The 18,870-nt window shown below is 34.4% G+C and overlaps 1 protein-coding gene across 1 annotated transcript in view; it reads right to left on the reverse strand.

The window, feature by feature from the left end:
* The window catches only part of LOC134724612 (degenerin unc-8-like), a 45,301-nt gene extending 26,838 nt beyond the window's left edge, over positions 1-18,463 (reverse strand). Inside the window, exons 1-4 of the mRNA XM_063587739.1 lie at positions 18,329-18,463; positions 12,054-12,467; positions 6,941-7,048; positions 4,722-4,843 (exon numbers count right to left, since the gene is read on the reverse strand). Coding sequence (XP_063443809.1) covers positions 4,722-4,843; positions 6,941-7,048; positions 12,054-12,467; positions 18,329-18,349 — 665 coding nt within the window. The 5' untranslated portion in view covers positions 18,350-18,463. The remainder of the gene's footprint in view (positions 1-4,721; positions 4,844-6,940; positions 7,049-12,053; positions 12,468-18,328) is intronic.
* Positions 18,464-18,870: the final 407 nt, after the last annotated feature.

An 18,870-nucleotide genomic window follows, 5' to 3' on the forward strand; every position in this document is an offset into this window, starting at 1 on the left:
TTTTCCAACAAGTATCACACTAACATTTATGATATAAGAAAATGAGGTCAGATAAACCAAGTTGGAAATACATGTACACCTTTAAACAGTCATTGAAAATGGATGACATTGATTGTAGTATAAAGAAATAGATCCAACCATGGAATTTTAAAATGACAAAAGAACCATGAAATGAGGTCAGGGTCAGATGAACTTTCTTCAGACAGACAACAGATAATTGCACCTTAAAGTCAATACATGCATCAATATAGTTGACCAATTATTAGTCAGAGAAAACATTGGCAAATGAAAATGATGTGAAGATCAGATTATACCTGCCTGACAGATATATTCACCTTGCAATCATTCCAATCTTAGAATATAGTTGACCTATTGCTTAAAGTTTGAGAAAAATTGACCAAAACACAACAGGAGTACATATGCCTTCTTTAACTCGTTTTGTTAGTGTCATATGTTTATTCCGTGTCTGATGTGATGAATTCAGTTGATGATTCGCAACTATCTGCAGCATCTTCTGCAGATGTATTTAAATTAGGCGGCCGGCGGTGCAGAGGGACATGTTGAAGAGTCTTTTCGACATCATTAAAGTCAGGATATTTTTCTTAAAGCTAGGTTCACACTGCCGATCAGACCAATTCGATCAATCCCTATCAAGACAAATTAAGCAATCGGGAGACTGGTCTGACTCAATCGACAAGAATGTTCGGGTGGTCTACCTTGGTCGTCATCTATCTGACTTTCTACCCGAGAGTTTTTGACATGTCAAAAACATTCGAGTAAGGATCGAGAAGCCAGTCACTCGAGAAGAGATCGAGAATTTGTCGAGTACTGGTCGAATTGATCGGGAAAGGGTAATATGGAGATCGAGTTTGGTCGGAAAACAATTAGTTTACCGATCACTCAGTACTCGATAATTTCGATCTTTCCTCGACTTATTTCCGATCATTTCCCGATCAACGCCAACCTGTACAATATGTGGTCCAGATTTACTCGACCAGTACCCGATCGCTTCATAATCACTGCGACCTATATATTTTTTTCATCCCAGGCCAACTCGACCAATACCCGATCTCTACGCGACAACATTCGACGACTCTTCGATCTCCACTCGGCCATACAATATTCTATAAATGTGTGTGCCGCTTTGATTAACTCCCGTAACTTTTCTTCTGCAAAACTATGTTGTATAAAATTGAGAATGGAAATGGGTAATGTGTCAAAAAGACAACAACCCGACCATATAAAAAAACAACAGCAGAAGGTCACCAACAGGTCTTCAATGTAGCGAGAAATTCCCGCACGCGGAGGCGTCCTTCAGCTGTCTCTATTTATTTTTTAACAATACACAAATTCCTCCATGTAGATTACGTGTCTTTACTTTTCCAAGGAGGTTTAAAATTTTAAGAGAGACAAAAGATACTAAAATAACAATCAAACTCAAAGGTCGAAAACAAACCGACACAGCAATAGCGAAAACGATAGCCGACGAGAAGACAAACAGCAGTCTACATAGCACACCATATAAAACTATAAACTTAGCAACACGAAACCCAATAAAACCTGGGATGCTCTCAGGTGTTCCGGAAGGAAAGTAGATGCTGCCTTTTGGCCTTAGAGAATGTTTTAAAAATATGAAAGTAATTGTGCATTAAAACTCACAATAACACAGCTGATGACTAATTTAGCTTTCAAAAAGTTAGTTTTTAAGAACATCCATATTTTACCTGTTGTATAGAACATTTTTGTTCGACTATCCGTATTTTCTGTATGTTCACATTTTTTCTTAATAAAATTATAAGATGTGGTTTAATTGCAAATGAGACAACTCTCCACAGGAGACCCAAATGACACAGTAATTAACAGCGTTATGTCACCGTACGGTCGAATGTTTACAACCACTTTTTTACTACAATTTCTAACGCAATTTTATATAAAAAAAGAGAAGAAAGACAAATGAATTTTTATTTGAATTCGCGATAGATATATGTAAACAATTTCAGAAAAAGTATCCTCCAGAAGATTGAAATTCTATTTTTGGTCTAAACTTTGGGAAAACATTTGACATATTTACCCCCTTTTTGCCATATTATTAGTAAAAAAAAGAGCAGTTTGTTGCCATGGATACACAAAAAAGAAATATCTTTAACCATTCAACTACTGGGTATCAGATCTATGGAAATTACTGATTACATACATACATGTATGCACTTATATAACACAAACAGAAGGCTTAATTTGTTAGAAAGCAAACAAAGGGGAAGGTAAAATTAATGTATATTGCTATCTAACATCATTACTTATTGAGTGACAAATCTCAAGAAAAGAACAACAAAACTCCCATAACACATCAGCGTCCTACTTTACTTTCAGGAAGCATTTATAACTATTGGGATCCTCTTTGTTGAGCTCCTGCAAATCTCTCATACTTTTGATTTTGAAATTGGATAAGGCACTTTCTAGTTAGTTTCTTGTCTTACAAGTGAGAGGTTTAGCTAGCTATAAAACCAGGTTCAATCCACCATTTTCTACATTAGAAAATGCCTGTACCAAGTCAGGAATATGACAGTTGTTATCCATTCGTTTGATGTGTTTGGACTTTTGATTTTGCCTTTTGGTTTTTGATTTTCCTTTTTGAATTTTCCTCGGAGTTCAGTATTTTTGTGTTTTTACTTTTTCCTCGGAGTTCAGTATATTTGTGATTACAATTTATATTGCCCACGCTGTGTCGGTCATTGTATCAGCTAGATTCCCGGCACCCTTTGCTGTCTACCTCTTTTTGTTCATCTTCTATGCTCTCTGCAAGCTCCGTCAGAACTATTAACCTGTCTATCTTAGCTTTAACAAATTTGCCAAATAATCCAACTACTTTATTTCCATGTAGATACTTTAAATATATAACTTTTCTCCGACATTTTGTGAACTACGAATTCGAACTAAATAAACAAAGAATGTGTCTCTATGGGACACAGATAATGCCCCAGCTTGCATATAACGCTATAGAGAGTCATTACCCAAGAACGATAAAAGTGACGCCACCCCAATTCGCACTTGATCTGTGTTTTATGTTATTAAACATTGCTCAAACGTACGTTTCATAGAATTTAATTTAGGCAAAATAAAATTAAAGAACTGAAACTAGTTGTTGGGACGTACGTATACGTACTTAAGGACGGACAATGGTAACACTTAGCGCCCTCACCGCTGCAGCGGGTGATATAAAAAATTCAGACGGTTTATACTGAAATTGTACACACCCGACTTTCCCTACGACCCCTATACGATCTGGTCTGGCCGAGCTCAGACGGAGATCCAGTATAGCTGATTTGGTCTAACTAGTCGAGTAAAGATCGTGTAGAGAACGTAAACTTGGTCGGAATCATCGAATATGTATACAATTATTGGTCGGGTTGGAGTCGTGTTGGAGTCTTCAAGGAGTTGCGAATGGTCGAGTTAAGTTCGTGTACAGTCGAATAGAAGTCGGGTAGAAGTCGTTTACATGCCCGATCAATAATTTGGTTTCGCTTGGTCGTGGAAATTTGGACAATCGAGATCACTGAGTTGATCTGATCGGCAGTGTGAACCTAGCTTTAAATAGCTATCGTAGAATGAGGTCGGTGTTTTCACCTGCACTTTCTGACATTTTTTTTTATTCATCGGCTTCTGCGATTTTGCTCAGTCTTTTGTTATCTATGCTGTGTTCTTTGTACTTAAATTGTTTGTCTATCGTTTCTATGATGTGTTCTTTGTACCTTAATTGTTTGTCTATCGTTTCTATGATGTGTTCTTTGTACTTTAATTGTTTTCTTTGCTGTGTTCTTTGTACTTTAATTGTTTTCTATGCTGTGTTCTTTGTACTTTGATTGTTTTCTATGATGTGTTCTTTGTACTTTAATTGTTTGTCTATCGTTTTCTATGCTGTGTTCTTTGTTCTTTAATTGTTTGTCTATCGTTTTCTATGATGAGTTCTTTGTACTTTAATTGTTTGTCTATCGTTTTCTATGCTGTGTTCTTTGTACTTTAATTGTTTGTCTATCGTTTTCTATGCTGTGTTCTTTGTACTTTAATTGTTTGTCTATCGTTTTCTATGCTGTGTTCTTTGTACTTTAATTGTTTGTCTATCGTTTTCTATGCTGTGTTCTTTGTACTTTAATTGTTTGTCTATCGGGCTTTTTCTTTTCGAGCAATTGGGTTGTCCGTTTATTCTGGACATATGAGTGTTCGTCTGGTATCTGTCGACCATCTTTTTGTATTAGTATGGGAAACAACCCGGAACTTGTTAATTATTGGTAATGATCATTACGTGGAAAACAAAAGGGCATGGGATGTTCATCAACACTATTGTCCTATACTGACTTCACATAAATTTGAATTCTTTGATTCGTCGTTTTTCAGCCGTTAAACAAATAAGACCTCGTTATTTGCAGTCTAAATTATTTAAAGCTTAGTACATAAACTCATCATAGATACCAGGATTGAAATTTAATATTTACGCCAGACGCGCGTTTCGTGGACAACAGACTCGTCAGTGCCGCTCGAATCAAAAAATGTTGAAAAAGGTCAAATAAAGTACGAAGTTTAGAATACGAAAGTTGAGGAGTCGAGGAAATGTTATTTTTAAATTTGGCATCAGAAGACAGTGATTTGTCATCCAGCTGTTCTATGCGTCCAATTAGCTATTTCATTTTGAGTCCCAAAAAGTAAAATCAAATCAACAAACTTACCGGTTTTCTTCTTTATATAACCCTCTAAATTTTTCTAGCATCACAAGTCTCAGGTCTACTATGCTTCCAATATCATCATCTTCATCAATATAGTAATCAGAATAGTCGTAATCAAGGTCTTCCTAAAATGTAGTAGAATGTAAACAATAAACTGTTGGCACAAATGTTTATCTGGCTTGTATTTAACTTTTAATAAAAAAATGTGAATGTTGATAAAATTAATTGACGATACAGAGATATGTCTTGGCTTTTTGTTATTCGATAGTATAACGTAAATATTTAATATCAGTGGCAATATCTAATATTCAATACATAAAACATTTAAGGTAATGAACCATGGTGGTGCTTGACCAAATAACCAATAGAATTGAGAAATGTCAATGGTGAAAAAGAAGTAGTTCCTAACTTTTTGTGTAATTTGTGCACAATGTAAAAGTTTCAAAGTTGATGATCCATGCTGAGTTGTCTGCGCCATAAATCGACTTGTAAATGGTTATACAAAAGGATTTAAAATCTACAATTTTAAAGCCCGTTATCCATTGGGTACAAACTCTAATATTTTAATTTGGGTAGGTGGTGGTTCACTGTTGGGTATTTAACTTTTGTGTGGATTAGTTTGATCGCAACCTCGCTTTGGTCTTTTCGAAATACGACGGCAAGGTTTCAGAAGACGAAAATTGGACGAGAAAATAATCTTCTTAAAAAACCCACCACCCTCCCAATGTAAATTAATTTTGTGTAACATGTGTATTTGTTCTGAATGGAAGTAAGAAACCAGATACTGCTTTTAAGTTTATATTTCAGCTTATTTCTGCTAATGGTACTGAGATGGGAGAGTAGTAGTCCAAATAATTATGACGTCTTGAAAGGCTATTATATTTTTTTTCTTTGACGCCTTACTTCGACTGTAAGGCGTCAAAGAAAAAAATTATAATAGCCTTTCAAGACGTCATAATTATTTGGACTAGGAGAGTAGGAGACAACTAGTGAACATAAAGTAGATGTAAAAGTTGGACATTGGCAGAGCACATTTCGCTGCGCTGGATTTAACATTCATATATTCAGTGAACAGTAATGATAGCCTCTGATTACCAGGGCTCATCAGTCAACTTCTCGTACCAGACATATTACTTAAATATATTTATATTAGTGGTCTGCCATAATTTGCGGTAGCCACATTATAATTTACATATATATTAAATACAGACATTGATAAATATATTTCAGAGCAAGATTGCCAATTTAAATACATATTATATATCATATATGTTATATTTTATTCAAGATAAAGCTGTGGCCAAATACTGCCAAAACCTTATTATCTATTTGTTGTGTTTTGGGCCTCGAGGATAACGGCATACGAAGTATAATTGACTTTACATTAGCGTGTTTTTTTTCAAACTGTTTACAAACTTAACTTAACATGCATAACTGTCAATAGATGGAGCCAAATAATTTCCATGAAAATGGGATGTGCCAGTGCAAATGAAACTACTTAACAAATGTCATTGAAATACAACTATTGGTTTAACATACATATACAGTTAAAGTAAGCAACATTTGCAAAGTAAAGATGATGACTAAGTTGAGCGTGTTGAATAATTTCTTTGGAAGAGAGATGTGCCTGTGTTAATGCATCTAAATAACTTATACCACTACCTATATAATGGTTCCACTGATCAAATTAAAACATTTTAAGTAAGCCAATATTTCAAAGTCAATTCATGTTCAATTCTATTCATTTTTTTTTTATTTTGATAGTCATTAAACCACATAAACAAAGCTCTATTGAGCTTTTCAAATTGAAGGAATAACAAAATATATACACACATATAAAATTCCCTAAAAACACAACTCTCAACATACAGTAAGATAAAATAGATCTGATGACATATAAAAGTTAAAAGCATACTAGTATGTATAGTATGCACGATAAAGTTTATCTTAAAACATAGCATAAGATAAAATGCTTTAGCACAGCATGTATTAGTAACTAAAAAACTAAACAAATTAAACCTTCAAACAAAACAGAGGGGATAAACAAAAGCACAATCATAAAAGCACTTTATACATGCACTGACATTAGCTGGGTTTTTTTTTTGGATGCCGTGTTCTTATCAATTGTTGAATTGGTCATAAGATTTTTTTTCCATTTCGACAATGGTTAGGCAGCTCATTCCAAATTTGTGCTGCATAAACGAAACGATTTTAAAACATACCTGCCAGACCGGAGGCCCGGTAGTACTGTTGTTTCCAGAGGGGGTACTGATATCTCCTGAGGTAGTACTGCTCTGTCCTGAGGTTGTACTGCTGTGTGTTGTATACTTCTGAATTAAAACATGACATTAACTTTTATTTTTGTGCGAATTATTTCAATAGTATATTCTTCTTATTTTCAAAGAAGGTAATTTTGAAATAAATAAAGAAATTTATAGGTACCAACAACACATTTTTGAAGTATAACACTGATTTTGTGTTTGTTTGCTACTTGTTTGGAAGTTTAATCCCATAATTATGATAAAAGAGAAGATTTTTTATTTGAATGAATGAATATTTTATTTAGAAGAAGCATAAAAAAGGGACAAAAGTTACCAGAGGGACATTCAAACTCATAGATAGAAAATAAACTGACAACGCCATGGCAAAAAGAAAAAGACAAACAGACAATTAACAGTACACAAGACACAACATGAAAAATTAAAGACTTAGCAAAACGAACTTCGCCAAAACCTGGGGGTGATCTCAGATGCTCCGGAAGGGTAAGCAGATTCTGCTTCACATATGGCACCTGTCGTGTTGCTCATGTTATTACAAACCCTGTAAAAAGTGTAATTCGGTAGGTCATATTCATGAAAAGGGAAGGGGATTGTAGTTTCGACGTAACGAACAAATCCGTTATCATCTGTGAAACGGTTATTCCATAACGGTCAACCAACTCGTGATGACGTCCGTAAAATTTACGAAGGGACGATTTCAACTTCACCATTTTGGAACTCTTGGTTTACTAGCTTCCTTGTGAGTAGCAATCCTTTATCAAGAAAACCATGATACGAAATATAAGCACGGGAATATCGTATCAATTGGGAGATATATACTACACAGCTACCTTTGAATAGTACACTATTTCTGAACTTAAAATCTGTAGTACTGGAAATTTATTTGTAATATTTAGTACTATTTCTTTACTTTTAAATTATTGTAATATGTATGTACTTGTATTTTCCAATACTTGATTTGTACTCAAAATATTGGTTCAAAAATGATACCAACAATGATCACCGAATTCCATGTTTGAACATCTGACATAACTTCATTTGAGATTTGAAGAAGACACACGTTCAAAATGCTGAAATTGTAACATACCGTGCAACCAAAAATATGTAGTACTTAAATTTTAAGTACAAATCAAGTACTGTAATACACAGGTACTTACATATTACAATAATTCGTAAGTAACACAATAGTACTGAATATCAAAAGTAGATTTCTAGTCACGACAGATTTGTGGTACATAAATAGTACCTATGCAAAAGTACTGTGTACGCTGCTGGAATGTTACTACTAAGAAATGGAAAGTTCATTGGGAAGCTAAACTCATCCCTTTTGTCCTTAATTTTTGTTTTCAACCTACCCTCATTGTCAATTTCTAGATGTAAGTCAAGATATGAGGTCGACTTAATTGTATCTGTTCCACATATTCACCGTGGTCAATTTTTAGGATTTTTTAGTGAGAGAACAACATTTATATAGTTGACCTATATAAGTTTTTAAGAAACAGACTTAACCGAGAAAAACTAAACATTAGCCAATGAACCATGAAAATTAGGTCAAATTAAGATGAACATGCATGACAAGCAGACATGTACAGCTTACAATTCTTCCATACAACAAATATAGTTGACCAATTGATCATGGTTTAAGAAAAACAGACCAAAAACACATTAACTTAACACTGAGCATGAAACGTGAAAATGAGGTCAAGGTAAAAAAAAATTGCTAGACTGAATGTACACCATAAAATATTTCCATACACCAAATATATTTGACCTATTGCATTTAGTGTTAGAAAACAGACCAAATCACAAAAATCTTACTTTGACCACTGAACCATGAACATGAGGTTAAGCACCTGTCAGCTATAGACATTTACAAATTACAATCATCCCATACACCAAATATAGTAGACCTATTGCATACAGTACACAGATAAACAGACCAAAATATAAAAACTTCACTCTAACCACTGAACCATGAAAACGAGGTCAAGGTCAGATGACACCTGCCAGTTGGACATGTACACAATACAATCCTTCCATACGCCGAATATACTAGAACTATTGTTTATAGTATCTGAGATATAGACTTGACCATCAAAATTTGACCTTGTTCACTGATCCGTGAAATGAGGTCGAGATCAAGTGAAATTTTCTGACGCCGGCATGAGGATCTTACAAGGTACGCACTTACCAAATATAGTTATGCTTATACTCATAACAAGAGAGAAATTAACATTACAAAAGATGTTAACTTTTTTTTATCAAATAGTCCAAATAAGGTCAAGGACAATGGACGTTTGACAAACTTCGTTACATGAGGCTATGGTGTCTGCTCTATGGTCGGGTTGTTGTCGCTTTGACACATTCCCCATTTCCATTCTCAATTTTATAAAGTATGATCTTCCATCTTCAAAAATATAAAGCTTTGAAGCAGTGAGATAACGCCGGCGCCGCCACCGGTTCACAATTCCTATGTACAGCTTTCTGCGACAAATTCGCAGAATCAACAAAAAGGATAAAAGCTCGTAACTTATACTGTTTGAAAATTTCAAAAATAAAGTGCAATCAACATTATTTTGAAAAAGTACTGATATCGCAGAATGATGTAAAAGGTGTGTAGTTCCGGCTGCGGTTTAAGCCTTATTATAGATGCATATCTTGTAGACCGAACATTTGTAATGATATTTTAAGATTATTATTCATGTTGCATAAATATTTAATCTGTAAACTAATCACAATGAAGTCGTTTGTTGTTGATTCAACCAGATGGACAGTCAGAGTTGACAATGAAGAAAGGAACAGTACACCACAGTCAGGATTTTGAAAACGCTCTATGGTTGGAGCGTTGCGGTGGAAGGGTGTCATCTTAAAACTATTATTTGACTATAAACTTTTTGTTTTCTGATTGACTAAAAGCATAAGAAATCCTCCTTAATAAATAAATATATTCACCACGGAAAACGGCATAAGAGGTTGATATATTAATATCATTTGGTCTCTTGTGGAGATTTGTCTCATTGGTAATCATACCACATCTTCTTTTTTATAATTATATATATACGCAACACACTAAGAAAAACAAGCACCCATACACATGTACGTGTCACCTTCAAATATGGACACATACCTTATATAGACGCAACCCACTGAGGGAAACATACACCCACACATGTAAGCTTCACCTTTAATAATGGACAAAGGCCTTATATAGACGCAACCCACTGAGGGAAACAAGCACCATACGTGTTAGCCTCAATTAAAACAATGGACATGTTACGGACCATATGAGTATTTGGACCATGCTCGTATGGTCAAGACCATATGCGTATACTCATATGGTCCGACCGTACACGTATGGTCGGACCATATGAGTATAATACTCGTTTGGTTATGAACGGGCCGGACCATATGAGTATTTAGACCATATAGGTATTTTTTTGCAAATTACATTACAAAAACTATCTAAAAAAAGCAATGATGGTTACATGACAATGTATTAATTTTATAATTCAAAGACTACGTAAACAATAAACATGGTAGAAAATAAAACAATAGAAATGTCAGAGGGCAGAACTGTTCAAAACTGTTTAGTGTATAAAAATAATTAAGAAGAATCTATTCAACATAAAAAAAGAAGATGTGGTATGATTGCCAATGAGACAACTATCCACAAGAGACCAAAATGACACAGAAATTAACAACTATAGGTCAAAATACGGCCTTCAACTATGAGCAAAGCCCAAACCGCATAATCAGCTATAAAAGGCCCGATATAACAATGTAAAACAATTCAACCGAGAAAACTAACGGCCTTATTTGCATTACAAAAATTCTTAAGGGTTCCGCGGAACCCAGTTTCTCGCCTACTTTTGCTGTTAATCTCAGGCTCAGCAAAAGCAGAATAAAATCAATAAAATTATTCCTCTTGTTACTATCTTTTACTTGTAAGAAGCTTCCATCCAAGTTTTAAAAAATACAGAATGTTTTAAAAACTTTAACTGCAGACTGTCTGTAATTTAAACTGGAATAAAAACTAAGTCCCTTTATAAGTTAAATTCAGATACACAGGTAATAAATTTTAACAAAATTTTCTTTTAGATACTAGCTTTTGATCATAAACAAGCTTCTGTCCAAGTTTGGTACAAACCCAGGATAGTTTAAGAAAGTTATTAAAATTTCAAAAACTTTAACCACAGAGTGAATTTAATGTTTCCTGGCCGAAAACTAAGTTCATTTTTAAAGTAAAATATGGAAAAAATTGAAATTTATTTTTCCAAAATTTACCTCTGGATACTATCTTATGATCATAATGAAGCTTCTGTTCAAGTTAGGTACAATTACGGGAAAGTTAAAGAAAGTTATCAAAATTTCAAAAACTTTAACCACAGTTAAAAAACAGTACAAGAGTAAAACAGATGGTCAAGTATCCAGGAAAAATGTGTCCACAAAATATAAAATTGAGAATGGAAATGGGGAGTGGGAGACAACAACCCGACCAAATAAAAAAACAACAACAGAAGGTCACCAACAGGTCTTCAATGTAGCGAGAAATTCCCGCACCCGGAGGCGTCCTTCAGCTGGACCCTAAACAAATATTTACTCGTTCAGTGATAATGAACGCCATACTAATTTCCAAATTGTACACAAGAAACTAAAATTAAAATAATACAAGACTAACAAAGGCAAGGGGCTCCTGACTTGGGACAGGCGCAAAAATGCGGCGGGGTTAAACATGATTGTGAGATCTCAATCCTCCCCCTATACCTCTAGCCAATGTAGAAAAGTAAACGCAAAACAATACGCACATTAAAATTCAGTTCAAGAGAACTCCGAGTCTGATGTCATAAGATGTAACCAAAGAAAATAACCAAAATGACAATAATACATAAATAACAACCGACTACTAGAAGTTAACTGACATGCCAGCTCCAGGAAGTATTTTCCTGAAGTTCTTAAAAGATTTTGGAAAAGAGAGGTTATATTAGAACTATTACACTCTATATAAGAATTATAGTATATCAACTGTGATAACATATGCTTTAGTTTTTATATATACCTGTGTCGATGATTCGTATCCCCAAAAATCGCTAACTTGCAATTGTGCGGCAACTTTTTGGAGTTCTTCTGTAGCCATATATAGTTTACTGCTACGAATCGGATTCACGTTACAAATAGTCACTGCAGGAAAAATGAGGTTACTAAATCCCAATTCAATTTTTGTATTCACAGGGTACTCCAGAAATTGACTCATAAGATAGTACAAGTGTGAGCTCATCCCAATAGTACAAGCGATGAGAAGACAGACCCAGAAGATCTTTTGTGCACTTTTCTTAGCACTGTATATGTAGAATATACCTTGCATAGATGTCTTCTCTGAAAATCGTGAAAAAAGATGTCTGAAAGACTTTGTGTTCCCTGCTGAGCCTATAGATGTTCTGCTTCTGCTTCTGCCATGTTTACCAGTACCACTCTTAAATAAACAATAAACAGGATTAGTTTCAATTTCTGCTAAATAAAACATAAATACTCTATCATATATTGTATTATTCAGTTAAATTATTTTATAAATAATACGAATTAGATATAGGAAGATGTGGAATGAGTGCTAATGAGACAACTCTCCATCCAAGTAACAATTTAAAAAGTAAACCATTATAAATCAAGGTACGGCCTTCAACACGGAGTCTTGGCTCACACCGAACATCAAGCTGTAAAGGGCCCCGAGAACTGACTGAATGGAGGTTTTTGTAAAATAAGACCGTAAAAGTTGCTTCTACAATTTCACTGGATCGTTTTGTAACTTTTTACAGTTCTTGAGTCCAGCATTGTCATAGATTTGATCCAAAAAGAAAATTCACTACCTAAGTCTTGTGTTTCGACTCCGTTAAGGCGAGACAATTAGATACATGTAATAAAATTGAGAATGGAAATGGGTCATTTGCTTCAGCTGGCCCCTAAACAAAAGTGTGTACTAGTTCAGTGATAATGGACGTCATTCTAAACACCGAAATATATAAATAAACTCAAATCATAAACCATACAAGATTAACTAAGGCCAGAGGCTCCTGACTTGCGACAGGCCAAGAAAATGCGGCGGAGTTAAACGTGGATTTTTTTTTCATCTCAATCCTCCCCCTATACCTCTAGTCAATGTAGAAAAACAAACACATAGCAAAACGTACAGTAAAATCAGGTTAAAAGAACAAACACATAGCAATACGTACAGTAAAATCAGGTTAAAAGAAGTCCGAGTTCGAAGTCAGAATCACTCCAGGTAAAGCTGATGACCGTAACTGCATCCACGGTCATCCCAACATGTCGGATGAAAAAATAGGTCAGGATTTGTATTGCCTGTTAAAGTGTTTCTATATCATTTTCTTCACAAATCATACATTCATACGATGTAAATTTATAAAATGTTTACACGGAAATCACTAATTACTACCGAGAAATGTGCACGAAACAGGAATTTCGATTTTAAAAAATCGCTTAGATGACCGTAAATCACAATCGAGATGACCGTAACAGAATCAGCAATTCATATAACAAGAGTGACCGTAATTGGTTTTAGGATGACCGTAATTTGTAAATGATTAGCGTTTAAGAAATATCCGATTTTATATAACTACCCTTGTTTGTATCAAATGATTATTATAAATCGTGTTGGTATAAACGTATTTATATGAGAGTATTATCCTATAGGTAGAAGAAAATAAAGACGTGCTTCAAATACATAGCTTTTTAAAATCTTTTTTACAGAAGAGGTCTTGATTTTTAAAATGAATTTCCAACAAGACCCGCAAATGAACAAGTGGGGAAAACATGCAACAAAAGCGCGATAAAATGACACCAAACAAGTATAATAAAAAAAAAATGCGGCGCACAGCCTCCAACTATACAACCAAAAAGATTTCTTTTCTTTCTGAGATTCATTGTAACGACATATAATAAATACACCTGTTAAAAAATGCCAATGAATGTACACCCATTGCTATTATATCGTCTTCCATTTTTTCTTGCAAATAAAACACCAGAAAAAAAATGTTTTTGAAATAATACCATCAAACTAGTGAAGGTGAGCTCCAGCAAAATAGATTCTTTAAATAGTCCTGAACGAATAGCGTATCATAAGAGAGGAACCTTGTCAATTTGTATATATATTGAAATATTATTCATATATCAAGACAAATTAAGATTTTAATCTGCTTTCCTCTGGAACCATATACATGGGATCGATTAATGGATATTCAATTGTTTAATTAATGTTTTAATTCTCCATTTATGGGCATTATGTTTTCTGGTCTGTGCGTTCGTTTGGCTGTTCGTTTGTCCGTCTGTCCAGCTTCATGTTAAAGCTTTTGGTTGAGGAAGTGTTTGATAACGTTGAAGTCCAATCAACTTGAAACTTAGTACACATTTTCCCTATGATATGATCTTTCTAATTATGATGCCAAATTACAGTTTTATCACATTTTCGCGGTCCACTGAACATAAAAAATGATAGTATAGATGAGGCATCCGTGTACAAGGGACACATTCATGTTTCTTCAACTTTTCGTCGTATCGCTGTCAATTTGTAATAAAAATTTGACGTCGATATTTACATAATAGTTCTTGAAAAAACTGGTCATTATCGTGATACATGGACTGCCCAATGGACAGTGGTATTGACTAAGATAGTGATAATGACTGAGACGAAGGCGAGGTCATTATCGCTGTCACAGTCAATACCACTGTCCTTCGGGCAGTCCATGTATCACGATAATGACCAGTTCTTCAAAAACTATTATGTTTATTTCATTGAGGAACCATGTTTTTAAAAATTCTCATAAATTCAAAATGTCCAAAGGAAACTCGAGTAGTTATGCGATTTCTATGGCAAATATGAAGACTAGTCGGAGTAATGCTGCCATTCATTTTAATGCAATTTTTCAGTAAATGAATACTAATTCAAATACTCTATATTTTTTTAATTTACGAAGATATATGGTTAACAATTCAACAACTTAAATATTATATTGAAAACTGGATTTTTATTTTTATTAAAGACACATCTCTCTAAACAGAGAAACCACGCCCCATCGGTCATTAAGAGAGAAACCACGCCCTAATGGTCATTAACAGAGGGAAACCACGTCCGTGAACGACCGGTTTTCTGGTCCGTCTTGTTCTGTTAATGACCGATGGAATTTATTACTGAAGAATAATGAATGTCATTTGGTCTCTTTTTATCCAATAAGAGAAGCATATTCTTAACCGATATGAAATAACAAATTGTTAACGGGTAAAGTGCAATTTACTATCATTGTCATGCCCCTTAAATACGGCAAATAGTTCAAAAGAAATTTATGAAACATATGTATATCCGCTAACCGATCCCCTATTAATACAAACTCAACAAAAAGCTATAAATACAAATACGGATATCTCTTAAAATTGACAGCCATCCTTTAAAAGTTATGGTAATTCTTTATAAATTACAGTCAGCCTTTACAAATTACGGTCCCGCATCCTTTATAAGTTACGGTCATCTTTTTACCAATCACGGTCATCCTTGTTATATGTTACGGTCATCTTGCAAATATTTTAATTATGACTTACGGTCATCTTAGCAATTTTTTCAAATGGACTTTCCCGTTTCATGCACATTTCTTGGTAGTTATTTGTGAATTCCATGTGAATCTTTTATACATTTTCATCGTATCAGTGTATGCTTTGTAAAAAAATTGATATAGAAACACGTTAACAGACAATACAGAAACTGACCTAATTTTCCATCCAACATCTTGGGATGACCGTGAATGCAGTAACGGTCATTAGCTTTACCCCAGCGAGAATGGGACACATCAAAAATAAACACAAGAGTGCACACACTGAAATGTCTCGCCTTCTTTACTTATCCTTGATACTATCTTGATAGACATGTTGAAGGCCGTACTTTAACCTATAATGGTTTACTTTTTAAATTGTTATTTGGATGGAGAGTTGTTTCATTGGCACTCACACCACATCTTCCTATATCTATATAAATATAAAGCTTTATTACAACTGTCACATAAACTCAACATTAACCAAGAAAATGAAACATTGATCAACGAACCATGAAAATGAGGTCAAGGTCAGATGAAGCATTCCAGGCAGACATGTACAGCTAACAATTCTTCAATACAACAAATATAGTTGACTTATTGCTTATAGATAAAGAAAAACAGACCAAAACACAAACACTTAAAACTAAGCAATGGACCATGAAAATGAGGTCAAGGTCAAATAAAACCTGCGTAACCGACATATAGATCATAAAATATTTACATACACCAAATATAGTTGACCTAATGCATAAAGTATTAGAAAAATAGACCAAAACTAAAAAACTTAACTTTGACCACTGAACCATAAAAATGGGGTCAAGGTCTAATGACACCTGTCAACTAATCATGTACACCTTACAATCATTCCATACACCAATTATAGTAGACCTATTGCATATAGTATAAGAACAGACAAAAACACAAAAACTTCACTCTAACCACTGAACCATGAAAATGAGGTCAAGGTCAGATGACACCTACATGTTGGACATGTACACCTTACATACACTGGATATACTAGACCTATTGCTTATAGTATTTGAGATATGGACTTGACCACGAAAACTTAACCTTGTTCACTGATCCATGAAATGAGGTAGAGGTCAAGTGAAAACGGTCTGACAGGCATGAGGATCTTGCAAGGTACGCACATACCAAATATAGTTATCCAATTACTTATAATAAGAGAGAATTTAACATTACAAAAAATCTGAACTTTTTTTTCAAGTAGTCACTGAACCATGAAAATGAGGTCAAAGACATTGGACTTGTGACTGGCGGAAAGTTCGTAACATGAGGCATCAATATACAAAGTATGAAGCATCTTCTAAAATATAAAGCTTTTAAGAAGTGAGCTAACACCGCCGCCGCCGCCGCCGCCGCCGGATCACTTTCCCTACGTGATACAATGATACATAAATTACCAGTTATTGACATGCTAGCTCCAGACCTAAATTAAACTGAATAACAGGTTATGTCCTCATCATATGAAAATCAAGCATAATCCCTCCTATTAGGGGATTAGTATACCATAATAATATAGACCACAAATAAAATGAGCACATATATGTTTACCTCTATTTTTAAGTGAAGACATATGAAATATAACATAGTGTTTTCGTTGAAAGCGGTTTTTTTTTCTTTCTTTTCTTTGAAAAGGTTGGGAATAAACCTCCTGCCGACCGTGCGAGGGCTGAAAGGCCAATCAAGGTCGTTAAACACTTCCATATATATAAACCTCCTGTATGGGGATTATACCTGTATAGAGGGATAATCCTTCTTTAGTGGAATAAAATTATCCCTCTATAGAGGGGTATTTTTGTTTGCACTGGATTTAAGGCAAATTAGGGCAGAATGGCTTTTTCTAGTTATATTGGCTATATTCTCTAGCATTATATGCATCAACATATGCACTTTACTAAAACTTGGGATAACCAGTTTTCTGCTAAAGTGACAAAACTTGCAATCTATTGTATACATATCTGAATACCTGATTAACATCAAAAGAAACAGTTGACCTTTAAATTTCATGTTAAATCTAACAATAGAAAGGTGGACAATAGATTTTATATCTAGTCAAATAAGCAGCAAACTGGGCATATGCATATTAAACCAAGTACATCAACTGTTGTAGGTTACTGCCATAATAAGTAGAGAATGCCATTCTGCCCATTTTGATCTAAATCCAGTCTAAACAAAAATACGCCTCTATAGAATAGAAGGATAATTTTATCCCTCCTATACAGGTATAATCACCATACAAGGGGTTTGTTCCCAACCTGTTCAACAGAGTGTTCAATCCCTAAAATATGAATGGGTGCATCTTTTACAGGTTGGAGACAACCCATCACACAGCCAAACGAGGAATATTTTCAGTGTAAACACACTTTTAAATAGCAAGTATTCATGAAAAATACAGCAAAAACAATCCAATAGATAAATAACATTAACCTGATTTCCTGAGAAGTTACAAGTTTATGAAAAAATACAATTGTTGAGGGTCTGGTTGGGGTTCACAGAATGGAGCAGAATGATGTGCCGAGGAATAAAAATAGAGAAATATGACACTAAACAAAAGAATATAATTGGATTTAAAATCAATTTGGGGAAAGCGCAGTTTTCCATTTTGACAGAATCTGGCTATAATATCCAAAATAAGTATTAATTATGACAGCTATGGATATGTAAATATCTCCCTTTCCATAAACTTATTTTTTTGTTAATTTAGTCTAAAACTTACGTCGTTCATATTTATATCCATAGTTCAGCAGACGATATTCTGATCGAACAATTCCTTCAGAGTAATTCAATGTTGTCGCTACTAAACATTCGATTGCTAACCCTTCTCAATACAAATCAATGAACGAGGTTAACAATACTCACATTGAGCTAACTTGACCACTCTGACGTCACTCCACAGTGTATTGCCATTACAAAAATACAAAATGTAAAACACGAAATTGACCAATAGACACAATGAACCGGATTATTGTACTACGAATTACAGTCATTACTTAGCGAACATGTAAAATTTGGTTTACAGCACTTGATAATTTTACTTGCGTCTTGGTATTTCATGGGAATATTTTTTTTATTCAGCTAATATAATGAATTCAATATGTATATCATAATCTTCAATTTGCATGTTAAGTGTAAAACAACATTATCGTTTAATGGCTTCAGCATTCGACTTAATTTTGTCGACGAAATTGAACAAGATTTGTTTACCCCCCCCCCCCTTTTTATGCCACAACTTAACTGCGCCAACGCTCTGTTTGCGCC

Source organism: Mytilus trossulus, chromosome 7, assembly GCF_036588685.1.
Source record: "Mytilus trossulus isolate FHL-02 chromosome 7, PNRI_Mtr1.1.1.hap1, whole genome shotgun sequence".
In the NCBI taxonomy this organism is placed as follows: Eukaryota; Metazoa; Mollusca; class Bivalvia; order Mytilida; family Mytilidae; genus Mytilus; species Mytilus trossulus.